Source organism: Pelodiscus sinensis, chromosome 27, assembly GCF_049634645.1.
Source record: "Pelodiscus sinensis isolate JC-2024 chromosome 27, ASM4963464v1, whole genome shotgun sequence".
Taxonomy (NCBI): Eukaryota; Metazoa; Chordata; order Testudines; family Trionychidae; genus Pelodiscus; species Pelodiscus sinensis.
This window is the reverse complement of record NC_134737.1, coordinates 1,553,065-1,572,410: the sequence shown is the minus strand read 5'-3', so window position 1 is coordinate 1,572,410 and position 19,346 is coordinate 1,553,065. Positions and strand designations below refer to the sequence as shown.

General features: G+C 40.5%; 1 protein-coding gene across 1 annotated transcript in view; it reads left to right on the top strand.

Moving 5' to 3' along the window:
* Nucleotides 1–19,346, top strand: part of LRIG2 (leucine rich repeats and immunoglobulin like domains 2) — a 46,555-nt gene that overhangs the window by 11,945 nt on the left and 15,264 nt on the right. Inside the window, exons 2-12 of the mRNA XM_075910279.1 lie at nt 7,944–8,015; nt 8,937–9,011; nt 9,625–9,759; nt 10,464–10,607; nt 10,743–10,886; nt 12,343–12,486; nt 12,729–12,872; nt 16,085–16,165; nt 17,239–17,310; nt 17,459–17,527; nt 19,156–19,319. Coding sequence (XP_075766394.1) covers nt 7,944–8,015; nt 8,937–9,011; nt 9,625–9,759; nt 10,464–10,607; nt 10,743–10,886; nt 12,343–12,486; nt 12,729–12,872; nt 16,085–16,165; nt 17,239–17,310; nt 17,459–17,527; nt 19,156–19,319 — 1,244 coding nt within the window. The remainder of the gene's footprint in view (nt 1–7,943; nt 8,016–8,936; nt 9,012–9,624; nt 9,760–10,463; nt 10,608–10,742; nt 10,887–12,342; nt 12,487–12,728; nt 12,873–16,084; nt 16,166–17,238; nt 17,311–17,458; nt 17,528–19,155; nt 19,320–19,346) is intronic.

The following is a 19,346-nucleotide window of genomic DNA, read 5'->3' as shown; positions in this document are numbered from 1 at the left end:
AGCTCCAGGAGGGCTCAGCTATAAGGGCTCAACACCCAGGAAACCAACCCCCAAAAGGGTCCCAAGCCCCCAAACAAATCCGTCTTAGCCTGTGTAAAAGTTTTACTCAGAGCTCATAAGGTTTTTCCTCCCTCCCCCATTCACTGATGAGAGATCTGCACAATGCTTACTCCCACCACAGGTTACAATTATTTACACTGGGCTTGATGATAAAAGTGTTTTTAAGTATAAACAGTAAGACTGAAGTGATTGCAAGTGAAAACAGACAGATCAAAGTAAGTTACTACATTAAAATAAACAAATGCCAGTTAGTCCTAATCCACTAAAAACTTGTTACATGCAAATTCTTACCCCCATACAGTTGTTCTAAACATCTCTTTTACAGGTTAAGCGGCCTGCTCTTTTCCCCTGTTTAGTCATAGATGTTTGAAGCAGTCATTTTAGGTGGTAAGAGGAGTGGTCTCTTGGCATCTAGCAGCTGCCCCTGTTTAGTTCTTCCCACCTGCCCCCTCTCACCCCATATCTCTTTTACCTAATGTGAGAATTCTTTGTGCTCAGTTAAACTTTTCTCACTTTGTGGAAAAGTATAAGATCTAAAATGGGTTTCAGCATCAGGTGGTCTGGCCATATGCTTTTCTAGGATCAACCCCAGTTTGCTTACAGGACAAACAAGACTACTGACAGGTGATTTGTGTGAGTACTGAGCCATTATGTTCCTGAAGTATCCTTAATGGCCCTCATCCCGCACATTGAGAATTAAAACCCAGTTCACACTTCATATTTCTGACTTCACATACAAGAATGATACATGCACAACAATAAGATACAATCTGCTGATTCTGTGTAACTTTAAAATTGACATGCTACATGGTGCATTTTCCATAGTGTCTTTGTATTATATGTATTCGTATTCATAAACCAACTTTCATAAAGTATGGGGGAGTGTGACCTAGTGCATCTGGGCATTGAAAGCCCAGGAAATGACCTGGGCTCTTGGATCATAACATTACTGTATTGTATTATACCTGGCTAGGTTTTTTCTGTTCCACCTCGAAGTTTGTACACCTTTGAAATTGTCTGAAAATAAGCGATTTGACTACTGTTCCTGATGGGGAAGATGATAAAAGATTGGCTGTAGACTGACACATTTGTTCAAGACTGGAAGTGTCCAATGGCAAAGGTAGAAATAAGTGCAATAGCCTATGTTGAAAGAGCTAGTGGTGAATCTGTAGACAGGACCCTAATGGAAATGCCAAGACCAGAAATTTGGTTTGTACTTTTCTTTTTCATCTGTTTTGGGTAACTATAGGTTATGCTTCTTATAGCGCAGGTTTCCACAAGTGCAGAATAAAGATCTGCATTCTAAAAATACAGTGTTCTTTGCGTAACAGGATCCTAATTTTTCATTTTTTAAAAGTCATAGGAATTTAACTTTCTTTACACGTCTTTCCTAGAATTTCTCATGCTATTAGTAGGTATAAGATGAGTAATGGAGATAATCGAAATTGTGGGAGTTTGGGGGGTGGTTGTTGGGGTGGCTATTTTATTTGTTTTATTTTGTCTTTTTTGGCATCTTAATTAGCTGCAGCATAGTATTGGATATACCATGTGATGATCTACCAGTCTCCGGTTCAGAGTTGTTTTCACTGAAATTAGCTTACATCCTGATGGTAGCACATGAGTCTGCAAGGAACAAAAAAGGTCCAGAGTTTGCAATGTTCAGTTTTCTGTCAGTACCAAGACAGCAAGTGTGAGGAACCAGTAAGACTTGAAGTAAACCATCAGTATAAGTCATGTATGCTGTATTACAAGTAAAATTTTTCAAACTGTAAAAAGATGGTTATCTTGGGGTGATCTCCCTCTTCCCATTCCACTTAAAACTGAAAAACTTTTCTAGAGCGATTGTACCAATTGCTGATATGGAAAGATGATGTTAGAAAATTATGTTGTGCTAATGTTAGTTACTTTATAGAAATGAGGAGGTAGCACCAAGTGAACAGGCATCTCTCCATACAGCAGTAACCAGTGGCCCACACACTAAATCTTAAACTCTACTGTAGAATAATGGAAAGCTGCAGCTTATAATTTGTTTCCAAGGTGTAGGATCTTTTACACATCATTCTGATTCTCATTTGTGCTCTTCCCCAGCCTCAGTTCTGAAGTGACTTCAGCAGTTACTGTTTCAGGCTGTTAACTTCAGCACAGGTCTGTAGCACTATGTCCCCTCTGGAACTGTAGACACACAGGTGTCAAATGACATTAAATGTAATCTTACTGCAGAAACTAGTGGCAATGACTGCTAAAATATGCCTGAAATTAAAGGCTTGTTCAGTCTCTCCTGACCTAGTCAATTTCTGGTTCCTTGTCTTAGATGGCCAGCTCAAATGGTGGCTTTTGTGTGTGAACTCATCTTTTCTGGAAGCAGATTAAAGCCATCAGACCTTTCAATCAATAAACACCTTTCATAAAACTCTGGGTGACTACAGACCAGTGCTAGAATTGAGCAACAGGTTCTAATCCACTGTTGCTCAAACAGTCCAGTCTCCAGATTTTTATCTTGTTGACACTTTTTGAAAAGAAGGATTTCACCCTGTGACTGCAACATTAATTAGTGGATAAAAACCTACAAGACTTAATTTATGTGCTTTCTGCTGTTCTTTCATTATGTGTAATTGACTTACTCTAGCTGTGACCCAGTGTTCCTCATTCATCTGCTGTGATATTTTGTTTTTAGAACTATGTTTTGGTTTTACCTGTTAGTGCCAAAGAGAGTTGCTTTCAGTACAGTCAGAGCACAAAACAGCCCATAAACACCAGTTTGGAGAGAGGGACTATCCTTTTAGAAGTAAATTCTTCTGTTACTGCTGTGGCACCTCCTGATTCTTGGGATGGTGTCTCCACTCAGTTTGAGACAATTGGTGAAATGTAATGAAGATCACCATGTAATTGATCAATCTGCAAAAATATAATCAGATTTTCCACATGTGGCAACTGGTGACTTATTTGCACTTTTTGTAACTTGAGTGTAGGAAGTTCTGAGTAAGGATGTTAAAGACTAGTTGACTAATCAGTCGATTTTCTCCCCCACCCTCTGCTGCCTCTAAGAGACAGACAGCAAAAGGTAGGGAAGAAGAGGTACTTCGAAGTGGCAGTATGACACAGCTGGTCTGGGGATCATCTGGGCCGGGGGATCAGCTGTGAGGCACTACTGCTTTGAAACGCCAAAGCGGTGTTTCAAAGGGGCAGGGCCATACAGCTGATCCGCAGCTCAGCTGTGCGGCACTTCCCCTTTAAAATGCTGAAGCGCCATGGAGCCCTGGGTTAGCTGAGGACTCCCCAACTGATACCAGGCTCCACCCGGCATTTCAGCAGAACCCGGGATCAGCTGGGGACTCTCCAGCTGACCCTGAGTTCTGGGGAAGTGCTGCTGCAGAGCCCTGGATCAGGTGGGGAGTCCCCAGCTAACTCTGGTTTCCACAGTGCTGCCCCTTTGAATGCCCCATCTTAGCCACTAATGTGCAAGCCTAATTTACACATGGAGTATATGATTTCACTTAAAGTTTCTGTTCAAAAATAGTTATACATGGTGTTCTTAAGTCTCAGTTGCTTGTTACCTGGGTCAGATTAGTTACAACAATATGCATCACCTCCTGCTGATGTGCTTATCACCTCTAACTCCTATAGCCTGTATCTCTAATGTATTTGTAACTCTGTTAATGATTTAACCTTTTATAAACAACTTATAAGAACATGAACGGCTACACTGGATCAGACCAAAGGTCCATCTAGTCCAGTATCCTGTCTCCTGACAGTGGCCAATGCCAGGTGCCCCAGAGGGAGTAAACACAGCAGTTAATCATCATGTCTTCCCTCTCCTGTCATCTGTTTCCAGACACAGAGAGACTAGGGACACCATTCCTACCCATCCTGGCTAATAGCCATTGATGGACCTATCCTCCATGAATTCATCTAGCTCTTTTTTTGAACCCTGTTGAAGTCCTGGTCTTCATAGCATCCCCTGGCAAGGGGTTCCACAGGTTGACTGCACTGCATAAAGAAAAACCTTCCTATTGTTTGTTTTAACCCTGCTACCTATTAATTTCATTTGGTGACCCCCTTATTTACTTTTTCCACACCAGTCATAATTTTATAGACCTTTATCATATTCCCCCCTTAAGAAGTGTGACTATTACGTCAGAGAGGAGCTCCACAAAAGGAGAACAGCTATTAATTTAATTACAATATCATGGATAAAGCTGTAATGTAAGTTCAGGGTTAAAGTATCTAATAGGCAGGCATGACTCAAGCTAGATGAGACAGAACATTGAGTTTTAATAGTCTTGTTTGAAACCTTCAGGCATTTGTTACTGGTGTGCTTGTTAGAGTGAGAGAAACAGTTATCCATATCTGTTATCTCTACTGTTTTGCAAAGTTGCTGTTGTTGCCAGCCCTGTTCTAATATACCACATTTGGACTGTCAGCACAAGCCACCTGGGTTTTATCTCTGCCCTGGATAGAAGCCAAAATGCATTAACAAGGTGCATTCTCTTAAGCTGTCATGGGATAAGAGGGGGAAGGTCCTTTCAAGGACTGATAACTGATTAAAAGATAAGAAACAAAGGGTAGGTACAAATGTTGCATTTTCAGAATGGAGAAAGGTATAGTAGTGGTGTCCCGCAGGAGTGTGTACTGAGACAAGTCCTATTCAACATGTTCATAAATGATCTGGGAAAAGGGGTAACCACTGAAATGGCAACATTTGCAGATGATACAAAACTACTCAAAGTGGGTGATTGGACAGCAAGATAGCAGATGAAATTGAATGTGCATAAATGCAAACAATACACATTGGAAGGTATAATACAAACTATAAATATAAAATGATGGGGTCTAAATTATCTGTTACCACTCGAGAGAGATCTTGGCGAAAGTAGATAAGGAAGTGCTATTTACTTACTTCAATAACATAAGAACTAAGGGTCACCAAGCCCTGGTATACCCTAGGGCTTTATTTCAAAATAACCCCCCTTAGGTCAAATTTAGAAGCGGAGTATCCATACTACCAAGCCCATTATTTCAAAATAAGAGTCCACTTATTTTAATATCGGTCCTCCTGCTTTTCTCAGGAATTAACGCTATACCGTCAGTGTAGATGCCCCAGAGGCGCTATTTCAAAATAACTACTCCTCAGAGTAATTCAACTAATTACTCCCCAGTGGTTCCTGGGGCTCTAAGTCAAGGTAGCATGTCCACATGAACAGAGCCTGCCTTGGATTAATTTTGAGGCTTCCCTGTAGTGGGGTCGGAATGAGTCACTTGATGATTACCTGTTCATTCCCTCTGGGGCATCTGGCATTGGCCACTGTTGAAAGACAGGATATGGGGCTAGATGGAGCTTTAGTCTGACCCAGTGTGGCCGCTGTTATGTTTAAAATCTTGTACTACAACCTTGTTATGGAGTGACAGTTGTATGTCTCCATAGTTAAGGCTAAAACCAGATTTCTGTTGTCAGCCTGATGTTTGGTAACCATTGTAAGTGACATCAGCCTTGAAATAGATTGTAAGCTCTTTGGAGCAGGGACTATATTACTATTTGTAGAGTGTCCTTGTACACAGCTATCAGTAAAAGTTATTTCAAATCTTTTATAAACTTCAGAGGTGTGGTAGGCAATAATCTCTAAAAGAATGATAGTAAAGAAGGTTTAAAGCCTGCTGTCTATACTCCACCTATATTCCTCAATTCACAAACTTTAAATTCTCCAAGGCAAGACAAACTACATGAAAAAAGAACATTAAATAGCCTTTACATTTGGGTAAATAACGTTTTGATGATACAGTAAATCAGTCAAAACTGGAACTATAAAGGGGGGGGGCTTATGGCATGAGCTATGCTACTATAAGGTGGGTGCATAACTGGCTGGGTAACTGTTCTCTCCTTATGCTGGAAAGGCATAACAAGTGGGAGTCTGTTTTGGGACCAGTTCTGTTCAATATCTTTAACGATTTAGATGACAGCATAGACGGTATGATTAAGTTTGCAGATGATACCAAGCTGCGAGGGGCTGCATCTGCTTTGGAGGATAGGGTCAAAATGATCTGAACAAATGAGAGAAATGATCTGAGGATGAAGTTTAGTAAGGACAAATGCAAAGTCCTCCACTTAGTTTGAAACAATCGGTTTCACACATACAGAATGGAAAGCGACTGTCTAGGAAGGAGTACTGCTGAAAGGGATCTAGAGGTCGTAGTGGACCACAAGATAAATGAGTCAACAGTGTGACACTGTTGCAAAAAAAGCAAACATGATTCTGGGATGCATGAACAGAAGTGTTAGGAGTAAGACACAAGAAGTCGTTCTTCCGCTCTCCTCTGTGCTGATTAGGCCTCAATTGGAGTACTGTGTCTGGTTCTGGGCACCACATTTCAAGAAAGATGTGGAGAAACTGGAGAAGGCCTAGAGAAGAGTAACAAAAATGATTAAAGGACTATAAAACGTGAGCTGTGAGGGAGGACTGAAAGAATTGGGCTTGTTTAGTTTAGAAGAGAGACTGAGAGGAGACGTATCGGTTTTCAAGCATCTAAGGAGGAGGGAGAAGAATTGTTCTCCTCGGCCTCTGATGATAGAATAAGAAACAGTGGGCTTAAATTGCCGCAAGAGAAGTTTAGGCTGGACATTAGGAAAAAACTTCCTACCTGTCAGGGTGGTTAAACACCGGAATAAATTGCCTAGGGGGGTTGTGGAATCTCCATCCCTAGAGATATTTAATGGCAGGTTGGACAGACACCTGGCAAGTATGGTCTAGACCGTGCTTGGTCCTGCTGCAAGGGCAGGGGACTGGACTCGATAACCTCTTGAGGTCCCTTCCAGTTCTAGTGTTCTATGATGGGACTACAGTGTCAGTTGGGGTCTGTAGGACCCATTGTATAACAATTGGCATGTTAAGTTGGAGGCAAAAAGCAAAGCATTTTACAAAATGTGAGGCTTAATGTTTCCAAGCTCTTCCATTCCCTTCTTACTATCCCATTTGACCTCTTTTCCTCATTAGAGCCCTTCATAAACAAAAACAAACTGGAGCTGAAACAGTACTTCTATGAATGCCCTGGACAGGAAGTTCCTTTTCCCTGGCCTCTTGTTTGACTCTTGCTTATGTGCTCTTTGTGCAGGGTTGCTTCTTTAAAATAACTCTCCTTAATTGCTCAAATGTATGTATCTGTCAAGGTTTACCCTTGAAAAGGGTGTTAAAAACAAGAGTACTGCTGCAAAACCCTTTCCAGAGGCATTTGTGGAATCTGAAAAGGGTGTTCTCAGCACATCTTTTCTAGTGAGCTTTGGAAAATTCTGCTAATAGGTGCTCTCAGCAAATATTTCATATGATCTCTTGAACTGCCAACCTGTATGTTTTTTTGTTTTTGTTTTTAAACAAAGAATGAGTCCATTGGTGTCATAGAGAGCTAGATATTTCCCAAGTGATTAATATAGCAAGTTATAGGAAGCCTTTCTGATTGCTTAGTGTAATATGAATAATATGTTCCAACAAATATGAAAATGAATTTGAACTGCTTGTGAATTTTGTGAAACAACTTGTAATGTACAATAGGGATGTGAAAGGTTAATTGGTAAGCATTACCTGTTAAGGGTGATGCTTACCTGCACCAGTTACCCAGTGGGGGTGGAGCAGCTCCCCGCCTGCCATGGGCAGGCAGCTGTTCCAGTCCTGTGGGGCCCACTGTGGGCAGGGGCTGCTCTGGGCATCCATAGCTGCTCCTGTTTGTAGTAGGCTTGGGTGCATCGCAGGAAGGTCTCCCCTTAATTTGGCTAACTCATTAATCTTCCAAGTTTAATGGGTTAACCAGTTTAACAGGATTTTACATCTCTAATGTACAACTCATAACTACTTGGACCCAGAAAGTAAAATAAACTCTTGTTTGTTTTTATTCTCCAGGGATTTAAGTCATAATCACTTACTGTCCTCTAACTGGAGCATTGATTTGTCTACTCACACACTACAAGAAGTGTAAGTTGCCATTGTTTCTTTTAAACATGTTGTTGCAGAATTCTTGCACTTTTTATGATTAGCTTTTTAACTTGTCAGTTTCTAAGCATTGACTTACATCCAGATGGTCTGAATTACTTAAAAATATCTGATGCAAGGTAGCGATGTTAGTGTGTACTTGCTAAATGATTAACCGATAAGTCTGGGCTCATTGGTTAATCCTCATGAATACATGCGCGCACATCCTTGCTACCTCTGTATTAGGGGCAGCAAGGGGGGGAGGTGGACCAGTTTTTCCCTGCCGCCGCCTCCCACAGAGGCAGCAGGATGGGGGGGCTGAGGAGAGCCAGTGCTTGCCGGGGGTGGGAGGAGGAAGAGGGGAGCTGGCTTAAAAGCTGGCTCCCCATGAGCACCAGATCCCACTGAGCCACCTGTCCGCCATCCCCTGTGTGTAAACATGTTACCTTTAAAAATTCGAGTGGTTACACGTTTACACAAAAATGCATTGTTTAAAATCCCTAATGCAAGGTAGCAGAAATTGACAGCCCCGTTTTAGTGGCACAGTATATGTAAGGCAGAGATACAGCTAACCATCAGAACCACATTGGAGAGGAAGCAGAGAAATCTAAAATAATGGAATGAGTACTAAAATAGAAACAGGGCATCACTGTTATTGAATAAAATTAATTTAGTAGCATCTAAAAATTAGCTAAACTATCTGTTAACCCCCAAAATGCTTTAGTCTTTTTTTTGGCTTGCTGAATCTTCCAAACTTTCCTTACTAAATTAGGTCGTAGGGAGTCAGCCAGCACTGTCTACTGTAAAATGTCATTTAGTGTTCACAAGGTAACAGTATTAAGAAAAGTGTTTCAGTTGTTTTGCTGTCTAGAATAGCTTTTTTTCCCCTTTTTTCAAGTGCCAGTAAAGAAATCTCTTTTTCAGGAAGATGAATTACAACGAGCTCAGTGAAATTCCCTACTTTGGAGAATCAACTTCTAATATTACTATTCTGTCATTGTAAGTAAATATTTAAAGATTTGAAAAAATTGCTTTCTTTTGTAAATAAGTGGAAAAAGTTTCTCTCAAAGCTACTGAAAGCAGTTAATTTTTTAAAGCTAAACATGTTGATATATTTTTGTTTGAAATGCTACAAGGCAGATGTGTAGCTGTCTTAAAAAACACACCCATAAAAACATTTTAGTAACACAATTGACCAAAAGTTAACGCTAAATCACCGGCAAATGCAAACTACTGGGGGTCAGGGAGGAAGCAAGAGTGGGAAATTTCTATCATACACTTCAATAAACAAATTTTCGGTGCTTTGAAGCATTGTGGGGAGGGGGGAGCTTGGGGAGAGGAGGGGAGTCTGTTCTAAAATATTACTCCTAGAAAAAGCACCTTTACTGTCAGGATGCTTGTGGGGAGGGGACTTCCAACATTGCCAGGACCTGAAACAAGGTTTTATGTATCTTCATCAACAGCCTGAACTGTACATCAGATTTTTTTTGGTTAGGCACAAGTTACTAATCCTAATCCTTGGATCACTAATTATAGCTAGGTCTGGTACTCATCCCTACTAGTGGTCTGGTGATAGTCCTCATGTGACTGGTTTGTTTGTTTTTGTTTGTAGAGTACACAATATGATTCCAGAGATAAATGCTGAGCAGCTGCAACTTTATCTTTCATTAGAGAACCTAGACCTTAGCTCTAACCTCATATCAGAAATTAAAACTTCTTCGTTCCCACGAATGCAGTTGAAGTACTTGTAAGTATAAGGAGTTAACTGATTTGTAGAATGCTGAAAGTGCATAGTTACATTGTAATTACAACCTAACATCACCTTTTTCCCAAGGTAAAACATAGGAATTGAGATTGGGATCTTTCCCCCACACATGCTGACTTGTTGACCAGGCATGTGATTTTTATTTATGCAAAGTTATAAACCTGTTTTTACTTGGTCAAGAGTCATACAGTCAGTGGTCCCCTCTGTAGCAGGGTACTGACCTATTGTGTACAGCAACGTGTCCCTCTGAATAGAACAATTGCTAGTATAGATGGGATAAAATGACTGAAAACACCATGATACCAGGTCGTCGTCATGCTTTCTCAGGTTGTTGAAAAGGTTTTGTCCCATCTACACTAGCACTACAGTAACATGCCTCTGACAGCATTGGGTAACTTCCCAGCATGCCCTGGTTTTTGCCGATCTTGGCCTGCTCACTTGACTGCCATTGTCTTAGTCATGCCTGTTCAAAGAGCACATAAAAGTAGCTCTTGCATGTTGTCCCCTTGGGATTGAATACATTAACCCGTAATACCATAAATAGACTTTCTGAAACTGGAGACTGGATGAGAACTAAATAATTTTCCAAAAATTTAGTTGGAATGCAAATATTAGTTTGATATTCGTATGTAATTTTAAAGTAGAATTTTCCATGTTGAGTAAAATCTTTTTTTCTCCTTTCTTAGGAATTTGAGTAACAACAGAATAACTACTCTAGAAGCAGGCTGCCTGGATAACTTATCCAGTTCTCTAGTGGTGGTGAAACTAAACAGAAATAGAATTAGTATGATTCCACCAAAGATCTTCAAATTGCCTCATGTGCAATTCCTGTAAGTGACATCCCTTAAGCTTAAAGAGCCATGCCTAAAACTGTATCATTTGCTTGAGAATGTGTTTTTTGGCGGTTGCAAGTGTTTCTTAGCGAAAGATGTCTAAACGCTTAAGGCTCACTTATTTTATTTAAGGGAACTTAAACGGAACCGGATTAAAATAGTGGAAAGTCTTACGTTCCAGGGTCTGGAATCCTTAAAGTCATTAAAAATGCAGCGCAATGGGATTAGCAAACTAATGGATGGCGCTTTCTTTGGATTGGATAATATGGAAGAACTGTAAGTATGGCTGCTTATGGCATTTTGTTAGGTATCCTTTTCAGGCATTGATGGGGAAAGTGGTCCTTACTGTGCCTCTCATGCCATGCTTCACTAGAATGGTTGATGAGTAGTACAGAAAATGTGTTCACATCTTCCCTCTTCCTTGTAGAAGCTTATGGCTTCAACATCTTGCATTGTAATTCAGAAAGATGTGATGGTATTACTGTCTCTCTCCCTTCTGCCATCTTAGCTCTATTCGGCCAGGTGAGTCAGAAAGTGTTACCTTCTCACTACTCTAGTGATGGAGTCTGTTTCCAGTATGCCTAAGATTTCTCCAGTCTTCTCCATGTAATGTACAGCTATTGAGTACGCTTTAGGATGCTTGATATGATGATTACATAGCAATCCCTACAGCTTCAGCCTTATTACTGTGCTGCAGCTATTGGTGCTGCCCCAAAGCTATGATTAAATATGCACTTTGCCTTCCCAACCTAGTCTTCCAAAAATATAAAAATGAACAAGTGTTTCTGATTATCTGATGGCATTACAAATAGGACAACCTTCCTATTATGCTATGGCTGCTATTAAAGCTTGGTGTCCCTGTAAGATCAGTGTCCATTGGGAAGTCTCCCAAAAACTTGGCAAGGGTTTACTAGACTTGCCATTGTGTGAATAACTAAAATGAAATTGTGCAAATGGCTTCATTAGAAATATCATTACCATAGGTATGTTGCGGGGAGGGTGGGACGTGAACTCACTTATCTGTAGGAATTATAAGAATGCTCATAATCCAGGACTTGCTTTATGTTGGTGGTCTAACTCAATGAAACAGAGGGATCTCATATGCATCACCAACGCAGTGCTACCAAGAGATTTTAATAGAGTTGATTTAAAACAAGAGGCCATATTTTCTAGTAGCTAGAACAGGGAATTTAGAGTTGGGAACAGAGTCCAGAGTTCTGACTCTGCCACTTGTTCTTGGACAGTCACTGACCCATGTTGCAGGCATCCATTTGTTCATCTGGCCTCTACAGATTGACCCTCTCTAGTCGAGCATCCTTGGGACCTGACTGGTGCTGAACCAGAGAATTTTCCAAACGACGGGAGGTCAATATTGTTTAGTAGCATTACCAACACTGCCACTGCTTACTGAGCTCTTAGAATATGATGAAGGGTACATTAGTGCTAAATTACAGCACAGAACACTAGGAGCCTGGAGTGGTGGAGGTAAACAGACTTTATGGACTGTGGGAAAGTTGGCCACGCCCATAGTAAGTGGCCATCCAGCTAACTGAAATCATGCTGGACTAGAGAGATTCAGCCTGTGTAACAAAGGCATAATCTGGTCTATTCCATAGGAATGCTACAAGGTTTTCTGTTAGCAGATCGCTAAGATCAACTGATGAGAAGTGCTGTAAAAATGTGTTACTCATTGAAAACTACTTGGAAAATATTTTCTTCTCTAATCCTTTAGAGAACTGGAACATAATAACCTGACAGAAATAAACAAGGGCTGGTTGTATGGCTTACGAACATTGCAACAACTCTACGTTAGCCAGAATGCTATTAACAGGATCAGTCCAGATGCATGGGAATTCTGCCAAAGACTTTCTGAACTGTAAGTGCTGGGCTACATTTCAGTGGGGACGTCATGATGTTACCAAGCACAGATTGGCTAGAACATACATAGAAAATGCTGTATGTCCTTGCTAGGTCTTTGTCAAAACATTCTAATTGAATGTTGAAGTGAAAATAAATCTTGACAGGGAATCTTGATTTCTGGTGACCTCCTACTTGGATATTGTTGCTTTCAGTTAGTCTCTTGTCTTTTCCCTTACTTAGTACACTTAATGTTTCTAGAGACTTGTCGTACAACCAGCTGACCCGCCTGGACGAATCTGCCTTCGTGGGACTTGGCTTACTGGAGAAATTAAATCTGGGTGACAACAGAATCATTCACATTGCTGATGGTGTCTTTAAAGGGCTGTCAAATCTTCATACTCTGTAAGTGCAAGCAGGTTTTAAAACTCCTGTTTTCTTTTGCTAGCTTCTTCAGTTGTAAAGCAAAGGCTGTAATTTGACTCTATGAGCCTGTTAAGCCTTCAGTGGGAGCCTTAGTCTCTCGCTGTGCTTCCATTTTGCCCCTGAAGGGATCAGTTGGATTCAGGGGGCTGTTTGTCTTATAGCAGTAATCACTGTCCAGAGTCTTAAGTGCTTAAAAACAAACAAACAAACCCCTCAAAAAAAAACCACTGACTTCAGTGTGGGAGGCACTTGACAGTCCTGGAGAACATCCTGTTACCCAAGAGGAAGAGTTGGGGTATGCCATCATGCCAGGTTTCTTGAAAACCTGTTCTGGAGGAGCTGTGTGTTGGCAAGGGCTGTTGGAGGCAGTCTAATCATCCTTTTCATTCAGTAAGCCAGCACCAATATCAGTTGTTGAGGATGCATTGTCAACTTGGGCCCAGATGTTACTTTTAGATCACTCCATTTACAGTGACTGGGTACCAAAGGAATAATCCATGAACAGCATAAAAATCACTGTTTAAGCCCTCTCTTCTTCTGTGCCTCACACATGCTCATTTCGCAATGCATACATAAAGGTGTAGAGAGGTTTGTCACCTCTATTCTTACACCTAACTGCACATATTTTTATAGATTTGTTAATTCATGTAACTCTAACTCTGAATCCTTTTTGCAAGATCTATACAATCCTGGTTCTTGCTAAAAAGGACCTTCAGAGCTGAATACTCCTAAGGGTTCTACACAAAACTAGCTGAAAGAGTGGAAGTTTGTAACTTTTCAGTCCATGGATTAAGAAAGTGCCTGTTGAGAGAAAATCACTGGAAACTTATGTAAGCAATCATATTCTGTTAACCTTAATGCAACCTTTTAATGAAATAATTAAAACTCATCTCTTAGATTTGGAGTAGCATGAAAAAGAACAAGAGCAGATTAATTAGTAGGTTTTGTTTGGCTCTTAAGGGGCGTCAAACAGCTGACAGGCAGGCGGTTTGGTTCAGGGTCGCCGAATGTTTGCAGACAAGGGAGCAATGGTGATTAACAAGGTTCTGAGCATTCATGCCTCACCAAGCATGAGGAGCAAATTCTATCAGCTTACACAATGAAGTTCTGTTTCCTCCTTTCCCTTCCGTCTTCGTGTTTTACCAAAACAAAACACCAAATTGGTCCAAATAGCATAGGTGTGTGCTTACCAACACACTCAATTTAATGGCTTAAATGCATTTCCTTTGCTAGTCCTCCATCTGCCCTGCATGTGTGTGAAGATTGACTTGAGTATTATTCATTGTGCCCTATGCTCTTAAACAGTACTGTCTTACAAGAAGAAAACTTGTAGGGTAACCACTCAGGAACTGCAGGTCATATATGGGTACTATTTTCAGTGCATTAAGAATACGTGCGAAATAGAAAACTGATTATATCTGAAAACAGAACAGAAGTTCCAAAGTCTTAAGTCTTATCACCTGGTTCACATTATAATAGTTTCTGACTTGGCATTAACACTAGAATTAACCATCCAAAGCTGTAAAGTCAGCTGACTTAGAGAATAGTCCAGAAATAGGTTTTCCAGTCATATGACTGGTTACGTGGGAATAAATGCAGCACAACACAACGTCCCTTACCTAGAACACCTTTCTGATTAGAACATCACCTTTGGGATGGGTATGTGGCTTGTCACCCAACCATGTTTTCAGAGAGAAACTTTCTAATTTGGCATCAAAATTATTTTGAGCCTAAATGATATAGCCTTTGCTCCAGTGGTGAGCACTGCCACCCATTGCAGTCGGTGGGTGGTTTGTGTGCGTCAATGCGAAGAAAGTTGCACAGTCTAGCTCTTGGTTAGTAACGGTAGAATTCTGGGCATTCTGATTTACAGTTAAGTTTAAAGTGGATTAAAATGTTAATACATGGCTCCTATTTGTGGAATCTGTTCCTGCAGGTCAGAGCTAATGACTCGAGTAATACAAAATGAGTGTGAATGACGTGTCATTGGCAAAATATTGAACTACATAGACTTTTGCTCTGTTGCAGTCTGTTAATATCTGTAATAAAACTTCAGTTTTAAGCAATGTTAACAATGCTTCCCTTTCACCATAAAGGCAGCAAAGAAAATAATGGTTTTATATTAAATGAGGATTTTTACTATTATTGGCCTTAATTTTATTTAGCTCTCTTATGGTAGTTGATTTGTTGCAGATAAGCTCTGTGGATTGATAAGTCTATGTTTTAGTGCAACATTTACAGTTTTGCATTAATATTTCTCTGGTATATCTTCAAGTGCCTCTATATGCTATGGTATTAGAAGGCAGATAAGAAGTGTGTCTGTCTAAAGGAAAAATCCTAAGTAAAACTGACTTTTTAAAAAGGAGCTTTACTGAATTTGTTGTTCCCTGCTCCCTCGTGAATCATTTAATAATCCCTCCCAAACCAGAGAGTGCTTTATTGGTGTTAGTATAGGACAGCAGGCCCTGTGTAAGGGTGGAAGTGCTGTGCGGAGGTCATGCAGAAATCCCATTAGGTGGTAACAAGATTTGTGAACAGAACGTGCATGCTCTACTGCAAATCTATTACTTCTTGCTTGGCAGCCCTACACTACAACCTGTTGTAAGCTTTTAATACACTAAAGTTATTGCAGCCCTGTCACTTGGAAGATTAACACCATGAACCTGTTGCCTAATTCCCTTATACAAACCAACTCACTTCAGGAGCCCATCCCAGTTTCTGGTAAATAGTCCATGTCGCATGGTGATCACTAGCCAGACTACTGGTCTTTACCAAATAGCCAGTCAAGAGACAGCGCCTCCGAGCCTCTTGATTCTCTTTGTGATTTAGCCAGTGAGGCCCTGAATTGAAGCAATTTGCTTATCCATCTTGCACCTTTGAGTTTTCCTGGCAGTATAATGGAGATCTTCTGTGACCGTGTCCCATCAGTCCTCACTGCAGACCTTGCGCAACTCCATCCAGTGGAGTACCAATATTGGCGAGAGTGTAATCAGCAGTCTATTTTAGTAGGTCTCTACTGGCGCTGGTCTCTTAATGAGCATAGACAAGGCCTAAGTATCTTTTGGAAGGTACTATGCAGTAGCACAGTACTACTTTCACACACAAATTCTGTAACCCCAGCCATTAGTAACTGGCAATGGCAAATATAATTTTTTCCAGATATGTAAATGAGGCATTTCATTTCTTTTTAGAGATTTGCGGAACAACGAGATCTCTTGGGCCATAGAAGATTCGAATGAAGTCTTTGCAGGCCTCAGCAGACTCAACAAATTGTATGTATTACATGTCCTGGGAATGACCTCTTTCCAAAGCATTGGAATAGAAAGAAAGCCAGAAATATTTGTAATAGTGCATAGTTTGAACACATATATGATGAAGTCTGAGGAAAAACCTTTGCTGTTAAGAGCATTTGTGTGCACTAGCGCCTGCTATGTGCTAGGCACAGCACGGTGGCATAGTACCTGAACCAAGTAGCTTGGGCTAAGGCTAGGAAATTGAACTGTTGTGTGACAATAGTGTTCAAGCGTGGGAGACTCTAATGTAGTATTGAAAATGATGAAAGTACTTGTCAGATAAATTCATTTCCAGTGTCATTTCAGAAAGCATAATTTGAGACCTGTAGTCTATTATGCTTTCTTAAATGACTGTCTGGGTTACACTGAGGGAAGTTTTCAAATCTTTGTTGGTGACTGGATATATAGCGCTTCCTAATATAGAGCTAATGAAGTTTACTTTAATCCTTTGAAAGGGCTATTAGTTAGTGCCTTTTGGTTCACTTCTGCAGGTTGTCAGAATATTTGACTCTACTCTAAAATCCTTCTTGGAAATCAGTTACATTGTTCTTGGGAGGGTGGGGGTACTTCATATGAATGCAGTATGTATGCAGTACTTCATATGAATGGGAAACTTGTATCCAGGTAAGGAGACACTTAGCAGCTAGGGATGCAAATAGTTAATGAGTGAGGCTTATCTGTTCCAGTTAACTGGTAGGGGCTAGAGCAACTTGCCACAGGCAGGGGCTGCTCCAGCCACATAAATTGGAGCAGCCCTTCGCCCACCCGGCCTTAACTGTTCAACTAGTTAACCACTTAAATGGGATTTTACATCCCTACTAGCAGCTCTTGTGCACATTTGACCAACACTACACCGCATTGTAGTGAACTATTTTATTCGTTACTCTTCATATAAACACTTGAACCTTAAAACTTAAAAATTAATAAGGTGTTTGTAACTATTATGGCTTCCTAATTCTGTTGTGCCATCAAACCTTCATTACGGGGAATTTTTACTGGGTCATGTTCTTGAATGTGTTTTGACTTTCAGGCTTTTCTTTGTTGTCTTTCAGAATCTTGCAAGGAAACCAGATCAAGTCAATTACAAAGAAAGCATTCTTTGGTCTTGAAGCACTTGAACATCTGTAAGTATTTTGTATTGTAGTTCTTCTAGCCTTTTCTGTTTATCAGTCTCAGACACATCTCTTCTTGAAACATGCTAATGTTGCAACTCTTCAGAGTTAGAATGTGAAATGAACTTTCCCAGTGTGACTCTTCTTGCTTAATTTACAGAGATTTGAACAACAATGAAATAATGTCTATCCAAGAAAATGCTTTTGCTCAGACTCGCCTTAGTGAGCTGTAAGTATATTTCTTTATTACAAGTTAGACCATATAGTGACCATTACAGACTTTCCTATAGTTTTAATTAAATATGTTCCCTTTCTGTTACAAAATGTCGGTAAATTAAAGTAGGTTTCAGTGGTGGTAATTTTTCTATATAAATTTAATTCCTAACAATGGCTATAAGGTTTATCTAATGCCTGCTAAATTTTATCCTCTCTTTCTGAACATAATTGCTGTAAACTACTTTCTTTCTTTGCAGTGTTGATACCATGGTTTTTCCAACCTCTTTGTTCTTTCATCCTGGGAACAGCTTATGAACACTCTTTCTTCAGTGTAAAGGTGTTTTAAAGTAATGATCTTAATAAAAAGGTGGGGTTAGCTTTTGTTATCCCCAGTGTCAGGAGCCAAGATTTCTTGGGTGTCTATAATTGGCTTTGTCACTGGGTGTTGGGAAATTCTTATCAACAGTTTTCTGTTTGGCAATCCCTTGTGATGGTATGGAACCAGGTTGCAAATCAGGACTCTGCTCCACCAGGCTCTGGTGGAGTCAGATTTCTCTGTTGTAAAATGTACACTAGAAATGTACCGTGAGGAATGTTCTGATATCTGAAACTATTTTAGAATGGAGACCAGTTACATTTGTTGTGCACGTCTGTTTTGAAATAGAGCTCATAGGAAGTCTTTAAGTTCCTCAGTGGCCCAAAAGGCAAATGAATGCTGTTATGGTCATTTAATGTGGCTCCTCGCAATACCCCACACCTTATCATGAAATTAAATGCTTCGTGTGACTTCTCTGAGAGTAAGTTTAAGATGTTGACTTGTCTGCTCAAAAATCTAGCTTAGTTTTCAGTCAAGTCTGAGATGATCATACCTGTATAAAAAATTCAAAGTAGCTTCAAACGTGGCCAGTGATGAGGAAAAATGGTCAAACAGAAACTTTTGGTGGGAGGCGGGTCTTGACTAGCCTCATATTTTGACTCCCCTTCAGGGGGAAAGGCTTTGTATGAACTTCAGTAATATGGGAATTTTACTAGCTTGACAGATACTTGTCAAAACCAAGTATGATCTTCAAACATTATATACTGTTGAGAGCCCCATACACCTAGTGATATTCCATGGGATATAATTCATAGTTCTGTAGAATATGAGGTCAGGATAACATGTAATCTGTCTTAAAATGTCTGTTTAGTTAACCCTGGCCAGATGGGCCACTGCTCAGTTACACACAAGCCTCACTGAGAAGGTAGTGAGACATGCTTTCTGAATTAGGCATTCATGTGAGACTTTCTTCACTGTCGTGTGTGGTTTTTAAAATGCGGGGGGAGGGTGGGGGGCATCAGTCATGGACAAGGGTGGATATTGCTGAAAGTAATTCCTTATTCTTTGGTACATGGCCTTCCTGGTTCTACCTAAATAATCTCCAGGTTCACTCTCCGGAGGGAGTGAATAATCTTTTCAGTCCAGTAATGACATCTTAATCTGGCATCTCCTGACAGCAGCAGGTTGGTATCCTAAGGTCCAGATACTATGGTGATGGCCTCTTCGTATGTGTGCCAAAGGGAGGGTGGGGCAGCTCTTGGACCAGTACTAGAGATGTGGAGTTAGCAAGTAAAATGAAAGACTCTTCCTTTTTGTTTCTGCAGGATGTTGAACACCAGCAGACTACTCTGTGACTGCCAGCTGAAGTGGCTGCTTCAGTGGCTTGTTGACAGTCCTTTACAGCAGGCTGTAAACGTTAGTTGTGCTCACCCTGAGTGGCTAGCAGGACAAAGCATTCTCAATGTGGACCCTGAGGACTTTGTTTGTGGTGTGTATGCTTAATGACTTTCACTTT